The following is a 12,172-nucleotide window of genomic DNA, read 5'->3' on the forward strand; positions in this document are numbered from 1 at the left end:
TGGTAGGATGTAGAGTAGGGCAGACATTTTGGCTTTAAACTTCATTTGGTAGAAAACTGTAGATAAAGCCAGATACCAATTCCATTTATAAGAATCAACCCAATACGTCTTCATATTTATGCATACAAATAGGATCAGAAAAAGTGCAAACTGTGGTTTTTAATTCATGGTGAGTGAGTGAAGTCGCTCAGTCATCTCCGACTCTTTGCGACCCCATGAACTGTGGCCCACCAGGCTCCTCCGTCCATGGGATTTTCCAGGCAAGAATACTGGAGTGGGTTACCATTTCCTTCTCCAGGAGATCTTCCCGAACCAGGGATTGAACCAAGGTCTCCAGCATTGTAGGCAGACGCTTTACTGTCTGAGCCACCAGGGAAGTCCTTAATCCATGGTTAGTAAAGAATTAATAGAATAGTAAGGGTTATTTTTCTTATTTTATTCATGCTTTTTAATGTATTTTTTTCAGATTTTTTTTTGGGGGGGGTCCATATATGTGGCTTACAGGATCTCAGTTCTCTTACCAGACATTGAAGCTGGGCCACAGCCTGGAATCCTAACCAGCAGGCCACCAGGGAACTTCCTTTTTCAGATTTTTATAGCAAACAAATATTTCTACCAGATTGAAATAAAACCAACAACACTGTACATTACATAGCACTTCCCATGAACAATTTAGAGAAGAGGAAGGCATAACCAATTTTCCTGAAACTATCTCTAAAAGGGCCTGACTTGTCTTTGCCAGTCTCCCCTTGGGCCCTTCAGTCTCTGAGCGGCCAGGGGCATTCAGAGGGTCCTGGGATATCCCCTAGCTCTATTATTCGACGAGCTCCCGTGACAATGGTGACACAGTGGCTTCCACTTATTTCTTGACCTAGGTGGGAGCAGACAAGTAACCACAGCCTTAAGAAGGGCTTTTCTTCTATGTTTCATTTTTTGATATTGCATTTTTTTCTATCTCTACAGAGCCCTGTATCTTTCCTGTGTTATTTTTAGTCATCCTTGCAGGGAAAAAAAAAAAAGTCAATCAGGGTTTCTGGCATGTCAGCTTTTCATCAAGAGAACACAAAGTAGCGCTCCCAGCAAGCCTCATAAAACATAAGATTTATGGGAGACCTTTCATCTACATCCAGTTAAAATGTTCCCTGCTAGGCGACTGAGAGTGTATGGAAACCATCATTTGAAAAGGCCTTACTTTAAGGACTGGATACAGAGGCTCAAATGTTGTTTCAGCTCCTCTTCCTTTTCATAGGACTCCAGTACACTATGCGCTTCATCGTGGTGATAGCAGTAGATTTTATAAATATCTTCCAGTGGCCCTTTAATCTGCAAGAATACTTCTCCTGATAAATCCAAAACAAAGGCAAGATGACATCAAGTCAGACCAAACTGGCACTTCGCGTATTTGTTTTACAACAATGTTGATTAGTGTTAAAAAGTTGGGTGGGCTGCCTTTTATGCCCATGTTAGTCCGGGTTGGGGGGGTGAGGAGCAATAGACAACATTGAATCACCTTCTTTTCTCCCTTTTTTTTTTCTTTTTCTTTGCACCCTCCTCCTTCTCTTCTCTTTTCATCCCTTTCCTCTTTTCTTTTATAAAATAAAGGATAATGAGCTTAATGAAGATGGGTAGCAAAAGAAAGCTGGTTTTCTCAGATTATGCACTTGGCTGGTGTAAACAAAGTCCTGGTGTAAACAAAGAAAAAGGGCATCCCTCACCACCTGCTTCTATGAGGGTTGGCCTCACCCTCTGTAACTGCCCACCCTGAGAGGAATTCAGGATGAAAAATCACCTGAGGCACTTGGTGCTTTGGATAAACAGGCCCTTTGATATTTGGGTGTGTGTCTCAAGAAGCATTTCAATGACCCCAGACTCTTGCATCTTGCCGTTCATAGAAAAGCACTAAAAACTTGGAATATTTGTTCTTTGTGACTAGCAGCAATCTTTTACCAAGATGTATGCTTGATTGCATGTGTGTCCTAGCTCCCCAAATCATGTTTGAATTGGCTTTTCTTCCCCCTCTTTGGCATAGTTTCCTCAGAGCCACTGAGAGGTCATCTCCTGGGCTAGAGCCCTCGGTAAGTCCCTGAATAAAAACTAAAACTCACGACTCTTACTTTGTGGGTTTTTCTTACATTGTGGGTTTTTCTTTGACATGAGTTAAAGGCTACACTTGGAATCAGTCTGTATGGTACGGGCCAGGCCGTGCAACAGACTTGGACAGGTTATGACTTGGACAAGTTATTTTTTACTCTTTGAATCTATCTCCTCATCTATAAAACAGAGACATTAATAGATCCAGTTTCTTAGGGTCATTATAAAATTAAAGAGCTAGTGTATGCAACGTTCAGATTACAATACATAGACAGCAAATGCCCAGAATGGAGCAGATATTGTCAGTTTGTGAGAGTGAGTGCATGCACGCTCAGCCGCTTCAGTTGTGTCCAACTGTTTGTGACCCTATGATATGTTCCCTGGTGGCTCAGAGGTTAAAGTGTCTGCCTCCAATGCAGGAGACCCGGGTTCAACCCCTGGGTTGGGAAGATCCCCTGGAGAAGGAAATGGTAACCCACTCCAGTATTCTTGCCTGGAGAATCCCTTGGAGGGAGATGCCTGGTAGGCTACAGTCCACGGGGTCACAAAGAGTCGGACAAGACTGAGCGACTTCACTTACTTACTTTGTGATCCTAAGGACTGAAGTCTGCCAGGCTCCTCTGTCCATGGGATTTTCCAGGCAAGAATACTGGAGCAAGTGGCCATGCCCTCCTCCAGGGGATCTTTCCAACCCAGTGATCAAACCTGCATTTCTTATGTCTCCTGAAATGGCAGGTGGATTCTTTACCACTAGTTAGAGGTATTTTTGGAGAGTGAAATTTCAGGTTCTAGGTCAGTTATTTTTCTATTTATTTTACTAACATTTCCTGAGTTTGTCTGAAACATATGCAATGAAGCTGAGGAAAATAAAGTATTTTCTCTTATGTGAAAATTGGCCATCATTCCTGTTACAAATCAGTTGGATAATACTATAAACCAGTGTTCTGACTATTCATAAAGCAATTTGGGCTAATTATGTCCAGGCATTTAAGGAGTCCTTTTTGATATATGATGAAATGGGATCTATCACTGATGGCTCAAGTGCATATGGGACAATAGTTTGATTTAATTGTCACTTCATCTAATAAAAATGCATCCACTATCCAACCCAGAATTGTGTTAAGGGGATTTGGGAAACACAGAAGAAATATGTAATAGATCTGCTCTCAAAAACATTGCGAATCTGGGATTGATAATGATTAGGACTGAACTGATTGCAAGTGATATGGACCTGCTAATCTGGGTCTATTATAATAACAAAAGGCATTCTTCCTACAGAAATAAAAGTGCCCTTTAGATTTTCAACATACTTTGGTTACATTAACTACTTGAATCCTTATACATATGAGGAGAAAGGGGCTTATTTATCCATATTAAATAAGGATGGACAAATATAACTTCAAAACAAATAAATGGTTTTTCCACAGTTCTATCAGGAGGTGGAGAGCCAGGATTAGAGGCCACATTCTCCTCATTTTCTCCTTAGATTTTAGCCCTCCCCACAGGAGAGTTTTGCTGGATGCTGGACACAGTTGGCAGCAACACTGGAGTCAGAATCAGAAATCATTGTCTAGGATTGTGTGGTGACTACAGGAATGACTTAAAAAAAATCTATTTGAGCCTTACGTCTTTCATTTGTAAAATGGAGAAAATAGTTACGCTTGAGATGAATTTGAGAATTAAATGAGATGTGGATGTAAAATCAGCTGGCACCGACTAGTTCCTCCATATATGTCACTTGCTTTCTAATGCTGCTCTACTGTCTCCAGAATTAAAACACTACTTCTTCAACTTTTAAAAAATTTTACGGAAGTGTAGTTGATTTATAATGCTGTGTTAGTTTCAGGAGTACAGCAAAGTGAATCAGTTATATACATAAATGACTAGTGTATATATATATATACACACACACATATATATATATATATATATATATATACACACACATTCTTTTTCACATTCTTTTCCCATATAGGTTATTACAGAATATTGAGTAAAGTTTCCTGTGCTATACAGTAGGTACTTGTTAGTTATCTATTTTATATATAGTAGTGTGTTAATATGTTAATCTCAATCTTCTAATTTATCACTTCCAGTCATATTCTCCCTTTGATAGCCATAAGTATAATTTCCAGATCTGTGACTCTGTTTCTGTTTTGTAAATAAGTTCATTTGTATCATTTTAAAATTAGATTTCACATATAAGTGGTATCGTGGGATTTGCCTTTCTCTGTCTGACTTATTTCGCTTAGTATAATAATCTCTAGGTCCATCCATGTTGCTGCAAACGGCCTTATTTCATTCTTCTTTATGGTTGAGTAGTATTCCATTGTATATATGTACCAAATCTTCTTTATCTGTTCTTCTGTGGATGGACATTTAGGTAAATTTCATGTCTTGGCTATTGTAAATAGTGCTACAAAGGATATTGGCATACATGCATCTTTTCGAGATATGGTTTTCTCTGGATCTATGCCCAGAAATGGGATTGATGGATCATACGATAGGTCTATTTTTCATTTTTTAAAAAACCTCTATACTGTTCTCCATTTTACATTCCCACCAACAGTGTGGGAGGGTACACTTTTCTCCACACCCTCTCCAGCATTATTGTTTGTAGATTTTTTGATGATGGCAAGACTTCCCTGATGGCTCAGATGGTAAAGAATCCTCCTGTGATGCAGGAGACTTGGTTCGATCTTTGGGTTGGGAAGATCCCCTGGAGGAGGGGCATGGCAACCCACTCCAGTATTCTCACCTCCAAAATTCCATGGACAGAGGAGCCTGGTGGGCTACAGTCCATGGGGTCGCAAAGAGTCAGATATGACTGAGCAGCTAAGCACATTCTGACCAGTGTGAGATAATACCTCATTGTAGTCTTGATTTGTATTTCTCTAATAATTAGTGATATTGAGCATTTTTTCAGGTGTTTTTTGCTCATTTGTATACTTTTTTTGGAGAAAAGTCTATTTAGATCTGCCCATTTTTTGATTATTATTTTTTTTAATATTGAATTTCATGAGCTGTTAGTATATTCTGGAGATTTTCCCTTGTTGGTTGCTTTATTTGCAAATATTTTCTCCCATTCTAAGGGTTGTCTTTCCATTTTGTTTATGATTTCCTTCGCTATGCAAAAGCTTTTAAGTTAATTATGTTCCGTTTGTTTATTTTTGTTTTAATTTTACTAAGATGCTAATAGTTTTAAAGTATTATAAAGTGTTATGTTATTTTCTAATTTGTGCATGCTAAGTCATTTCAGTCATGGCCAGTGATTTGCAACCCCATGGACTGTAGCCCACCAGGCTCCTCCTTCCATGGGATTCTCCAGGCAAGAATACTGGAGTGGGTTGCTGTGCCCTCCTCCAGGGGATCTTCTGGAACTAGGGATCGAACCCACATGTCTTACTTCTTCCGCATTGGCAGGCAGGTTCTTAACCACTGAGCCACCTGGGAAGCCCATTTTCCTAATTTACATACAACTAATAAAAGATGTTTCTTTCTTTTCATTTATGGGATTTCCCTATGATTACAATTAGACTCTGCATGTGTGTATATGTTTTACTTGGGTTTTTTTTTTTTTTAATGTTTTCTTGGACTTGTAAGAAAATGCAGTGACTGGAAGCATTTTTGGAACTTAAGGGATGAGGGCTTCTTATTAGATTTTTGGGATTTTACTGAATTGATCCTCTTGCCAGTGAAGGTCTTGTAGATTCACCCTTCACTACAGTTAGCAACACAAATAGTAAGAAAAGAGAGTAGTTAAAAGAGGAGAGAATAAAATAGGACAGTGGCTAAATTTAGGGTTGGGCATAAAAAAAGGCAAAAAGGCAAGCCTTCCAGTCACTGCAGCAGGCAGCAAATGGGAGCGAGGGCTTTGGCTGGGCTAGGGAGTCAAGGCTCAGATGGGCTTGGCAGTAAGTCAGAAAGGGTGAACCTGAATACCTGCAGCCCAATGCCAGAGAAAATTGTAAATATGTATGTTCACTACAAAGCAGCTTAGAGTAGAGACAAAGGAAGAGAGAGGTCTGGACCATCTCATAAATCCACAATGGGATCAAGTCAGAAAGTCAAAACACAAAGGACAAAGGCATTTATTTTACACACAATGAAACCATTAATTGTAAATTCTCTTGTATTTTCTTTAAGAGAAATGTTCTAGCTTGAAAAAATTTATAGCTCTCTCCTGAACAGCAGAGTTGAATTTTTTACTCTTTTCCAAGTAAAATTCTGTTGGGCCTCTAATAACAATGATTAAGGTTAAAAGATATTTAAGCGCTCTAATTGAAAGTCATCTATTCACCCAGAGGCCAAGCACAATACTGGCGGGCAGAATATTTGATTCCCCTCCCAGCCCTACCAATGTATTCTGCTTCATAATAGTGCAGATGAAGCGACGTGTCTTGCAGCAAAAAAAAAAAAAAAAAAAAAAGATTCTGTTTCCACGGTAACGTAACTCTGGGCTGCGTTTCTTCAGTGGTGAAGGACAACTGCTCTGCTACTGTATGTGAGTTTGAAGGGATGATTAAGAGTGGAGAAGGGACTGAGCCAAGATCGGCGAAGGTAATTTCCCTCCTGGATATCTGTCACAAAAGCACCAGAATCCTATGAAATAAATATAACTATTGTGTGCTTCTTTTTAAAAAATTCTGCATCCCAAGACTTTCTACACTGGCTTCCCCTCAGAATAACTGCCATGCAAAAGGAGGAAGAAAATGCACTTTTAAAAATGCACTTACTTATCTCCGTTAAGAACAACTCTCAGGATTATTGAACACATTTTATGTCCTGGCCTCACTATCCTGTGGGGCACATTGCTCCCTTCATTAATGTAGATATATTCATGTTTTTCTTCTTGGCCCACCTCTTCTTTACCTCCAGACTCTCATGTCCATCCCTAAGATGTATTATGCTGACCCCATTTCTAGATGAACTTCCCTTGCAGGTAGGTGATCTGGGGTGAAACCAATGATGCCCGAAAAGACTATCAGAGGCCTTGTTTAGGAAAATGGCATAAAAGGAAACGAAGCAGTTATAGTCTTTATTTAGTTCATCCTAATTTGATAGCCATTTAATGAGTGCCTGTGGTGGTGCATGCTCAGTCATGTCTGACTCTTTGCGACCCCATGGACTGTAGCCCACCAAGCTTCTCTGTCCATGGGATTTTCCAGGCAAGAATACTGGAGCGGGTTGCCATTTCCTCCTCCAGGGGATTTTCCCGACTCAGGGATGGAACCGGGGTCTCTTGCATCTCCTGCTCTTTGGCAGTGGATTCCTTATCACTGTGCTACCTGGGAAAGCCAGTGAGTGACCAGCATGCCCTAAGTACTTTGGTAGGTCTGCAGAGAAAAAGAATCAACACTTCCCTCAAGGGACTTACGAAGGTCAGCAAAGGATAGAGAAGAGTAAACCCCATTTAGCATGCTATGGGAAAAGAATGACAGTAACTATAAATACAGAGGGTGAGCCATTCTGCTCTTGAGAAACTGAACTCTTTCCTTAAGAGTCTACCCTTGAAGTAGGAGCTATGAGCAAGTACAGAAGCACAGAGACGCATGGAGGAAGCAAGTTCTGCTCAGAAACTGCAAGTGATCTCAGTTGGCTGGCTGGTGCCATACCTGGGGGGAGGTTTCAGCAGAAGCTATATAGGTAGGCAGGGGCCAGACCATGGAAGACTTTGTGCATCATTAAGAAGCTGGAACTTTAACCTGAAGGTCATGGAGAAGCACTGATGGAGTTTAGGCAGCAGATTTACATGATGAGACTGTATTTTAGAAAGTTTACTGTGGGAGTTAGTTATCTGAACAATGGAATTTGAGGGAGGAGTTAGGGAGATAGGAAAAGAGAAACCAATTGAGAGGCTTCTATAACTATACAAGAAATAAATAATGAGGCTAAAGTAGAATGTTACAGCGGTTGAGAGAATGCTCGCAAATCAATTGCCTGGTATCAGATTCTGGTTTTACCATTTACTCATGTGACATTTGGGAAAATTACCTGATTTTTCTGTTTCTTAATTTCCTCATCTGTAGTAGGAAATAATCATAATGGTAGGGTTGTTTAATGATTCAATGAGTTAAAATATGTAATGTGTCTATCTTGGCATGTGCAAATGTTCATTAGATATTAGTTATAACCATGAGAGCAAAATCAGGGAGGATGAAGAAGAGAGAAGAAAAAACATACATTGACCTTGTAAGAGAGAAGAGGATAACTCCAGGCATATCTCAGGAAGCGGTTTCAGTAAACATGTGGATAGACAATGATGATAAGATAAAGAGGGTGTTTTTATGGGAAGACAACAAGTTTAATTTTAGAAGTATTGACTTTGAGTCACCCATAGTATATTAAAGTGAAGAGCCCTTTATGGAATTGCAATATGAGTCTGGGATTCAGGAAATAGAAGATCTAGAAAAGAGATTAGGGCTTTCCTGGTAGCTCCGCCGGTAATCCTCCTGCAATGCAGGAGACCCTGGTTTGATTCTTGGGTTGGACAGATCCCCTGGAGAAGGGATAGGCTATCCACTCCAGTATTCTTGGGCTTCCCTTGTGGCTCAGTTGGCAAAGAATCTGTCTGCAATGCGGGAGACCTGGGTTCAATCCCTGGGTTGGGAAGATCCCCTGGAGGAGGGCATGGCAACCCACTCCAGTACTCTTGCCTGGAGAATCCATGGACAGAGGAGCCTGTCAGGCTACAGTCCATGACATTGCAGAGTTGGACATGACTGAGCAACTTAGCACGCACACATCTTATTTGAGCTGGTAAGGTTTTGTTCTTTATTTTTGTGTTTAGATAAGAGGATGGGTGGTCTGTAAACTCACTGTGATAATCACTTCTTGATGTATGTAAACGAAATCATTATGCAATACACCTTAAACCTATACAGTGCAATATATCAATTATATCTCAATGAAACGGGAAGGAAAAATTCTCAAGCATAAACTGCGATCTAAGATCTATCCCAAAAGGCAGTTCTCCAGTTCTGAGTAAAACCTGATTGTCAGGACAGAGCATTCAGAGTACAGAGACGGGAGTAGGACTGCTCCGAGGATGGAGTATGACCCCCTTCCAGAAAAGAAGTTCTGAGATCTGAGCAAGATAATACAGGCCTCTGAATGTCACTTCCTGGGTGAGTGAATATGCCATCCCCAGATGAAAAAGCTTTCCTGGCAGCTTGCACCAGACTGACTGGGAGAATTTCTCGTGGTCTGCTGTCCTCCCTGGATAGGAGCCCAGCCACTGGGACTAAACAAGGCTGCAGTTCAGCCAGCCCAAATGCCAGGTGTATATGTTTTATTCCTTTTATTCTGAGCCTCCTCTGTTCTCCAGGGGAAGGCAAAATGAGGAGGGAGGCGAGAAGGAAGAGGTTGGAGAGTAAATGCAGCTTATAGAAGCCACTATCCTTTGCCTTTCGTCTCATTCAGTTCCTGCCTCGCCTGGGGATAACACTGACTGCTGAGAGATACTCCAGGGATGCTAGTTAGGGTTATGAAATCCAAACCCAAGTGCCAGGTGGAATGTGCAGCCACAGGATTCAAACAAGCATGTCCCTTGAGTATCAATTGTATAAAGATATTTGAAGGAAAAAAAATTATTTTCATGTGAAAGGATAGCATGGAAAATTTACTTGAATTCTTAAGATAAAATGAGATTTCAAATTATTTCATGCCTGTGGCTGTGGCTTCAGGTTGGAACTCCACATTCCCTGGGGCTCATGAAATTTCTCTTCTGATGTTAGCAATTACTCGGTTAAAAATTTTCACAAGTGCTGCTGCTGCTGCTGAGTCACTTCAGTTGTGTTCGACTCTGTGAGACCCCATAGACAGCAGCCCAGCAGGCTCCCCTGACCCTGGGATTCTCCAGGCAAGAACACTGGAGTGGGTTGCCATTTCCTTCTCCAATGCATGAAAGTGAAAGAGAAGTCGTGTCCGACTCTTCGCGACCCCATGGACTGCAGCCCACCAGGCTCCTCCGTCCATGGGATTTTCCAGGCAAGAGTGCTACCGTATGATAAATTCAGAAAAATGTGTTCATTGGATTTGACAATTCTGAGGTCTCTGGTGATGTGGTAACAGCAATTTTAGAGAAGTGGTTTTAGGAGGGGACAGGGTAAGACCAGTAAGAGGTTGATAGACCATAAAATGAAAAAAAGAAAAAGGAAGGGAGCCAGAGCAGATGGTGGGGTCCTGTCCCATGATCACAGTGCATCCAGTGCTAGGGAGGACAATGTCGTTATTGTGCTGGGGTCTCTCAAAGGAAAGGCTATTCCATCACTGACAGTGTAACAGATGGGCAGGATAAACTGGGGAGCAATAGTAGGCAATAGTGATGGACAGTATGTAGTATGTAATAAGACCTATATTAGGAAGAGCTAGGGCTCCCTTATAAATGTGTCTAGAATTAGTGATGCTATTTGGAGAAACTCAGGCTCTTAGCTTTTTCATCTGAACAGTGAGATGGCTGGATTGGAATTGGGCTTCCCTGGTGACTCAGATGGTAAAGAATCTGCCTGGAAGGCGGGAGACCTGGTTTTGATCTCTGGGTTGGGAAGACCCTACGAAGGGAATGGCAACCCACGCTAGTATTCTTGCCTGGAGAATTCCAGGGACAGAGGAGCCTGGTGGGCTACAGTCCATGGGGTCACACAGAGTTGGCTAAGACTGAATGACTACACTTTCTTTTCTTTTTAAGTATTAGTCTAGCACTAACACTCAAGGATAAAACTGTTTATTTTGATAATAACTCAAGGTCTCTTCCTGAACCTTTTTGACTTCCTGGATACCTTAACTCCATGTTGGGATTTTTATAACAACTCACACATTAAGGAAACATTGGTTCTCTGAGAGTTGAAAGTTAAAACATTTCTGCTGCCTAGGTCGGGAAAAGGTACAATAACCTTCCCTCCTCAGGAGTGATAATGCTAAGGACCCCATTCTCAGACCACCTTGGTAAATACCTCTCTTGAGAATGCTTGCCTCTGCTAGTTTCTCTTCACCACCTACCAGCCTTGGAAAATGACACAGGAGGACTTGGTAACAACAAGAGCAATGACAATTACTGTATTCCCTCAGTGTACCAACTGGCATCCTGGATACTGAGCACTGTCTCCGCCATTCATTTCATTCATTCACCAAGTACTTATTGAGGACACAATTCTAGGTGCTGGTAATACAACAATAACAAAACAGACAGGAATCCACGCCCCCCTACCTGGGGCTTGGGTCCTAGACAGGTGCGCACTCTGTCTCTCCCCTCTGCCACCAAGGTCTGGCCATCCCCATTGGAAAAAATGAACCAGTGAACCTGCTTTCTGTTGCCAGTTGCTTATCTATTCTCTCATCTTCCAAACTTTTATTGTTTGGACCACAAATGCACCCAGTTAAAAATACTAACCTTTTCCCCAGTCTCTGGTGGTGCAGGTGGTTAAGTCTGTGTGTGTGTGTGTGTGTGTGTGTGTGTGTGTGTGTGTGTGTGAGAGAGAGAGAGAGAGAGAGAGAGAGAGAGAGAGAGAGAGGAGGGAGGGAGGGAGGGAGACAGACAGAGATGGAATAATGTGTGTGCAAAATGAGATCATGAAGTATAGGAGAAGTCACTGGGAAAGCTTTCTATTTCCCCCAAGTGAAAAAAGCCAGAGCAGGAGATGGTTTTGCTCTTATTACCTGCAGGAAGCATGCTTGGCAGTGGAGTAACCATCTTGAGGCCATGAAGCCAGATACCACAAGTTAAGTACTGGGAAGGAAAAAGCTGGAAGTAGCCAGCAAGTAGCTGTCTCTGTTCTAGGCTATTGAGTTATGGATTTCTTGTTATGTGAGGGAAAAAGCTAAGTCCTTTTGGTGAAGTTTCTATTCCAGGCAGGCAAGGGTGGTTCTCACTGATCAAGCGACTTGCCCCAACATGGAGGCAGCAGTGATGGAGCCAGCGTCAGGGCACCGATCTGGCTACATTCTTGCCAGGCTCTTGTGCCCCTCAAGTGTGGCATCTCTGCTAACAGCTTTTCCTTCTGGCTTCCTAACAGTTGGGAGAGTGTTCAGGGACTCACAGCACTCTTACACTCACAGAAGTTTGGGACTTCTATGTGTATTC

At 41.7% G+C, this 12,172-nt stretch overlaps 1 protein-coding gene across 1 annotated transcript in view; it reads right to left on the bottom strand.

Moving 5' to 3' along the window:
* ARHGEF38 (Rho guanine nucleotide exchange factor 38) overlaps positions 1–12,172 on the bottom strand; it is a 149,241-nt gene that overhangs the window by 54,749 nt on the left and 82,320 nt on the right. The window contains exon 4 of the mRNA XM_004009653.6: positions 1,193–1,340. Coding sequence (XP_004009702.2) covers positions 1,193–1,340 — 148 coding nt within the window. The remainder of the gene's footprint in view (positions 1–1,192; positions 1,341–12,172) is intronic.

The sequence above is a fragment of the Ovis aries genome, chromosome 6, assembly GCF_016772045.2.
Source record: "Ovis aries strain OAR_USU_Benz2616 breed Rambouillet chromosome 6, ARS-UI_Ramb_v3.0, whole genome shotgun sequence".
In the NCBI taxonomy this organism is placed as follows: domain Eukaryota; kingdom Metazoa; phylum Chordata; class Mammalia; order Artiodactyla; family Bovidae; genus Ovis; species Ovis aries.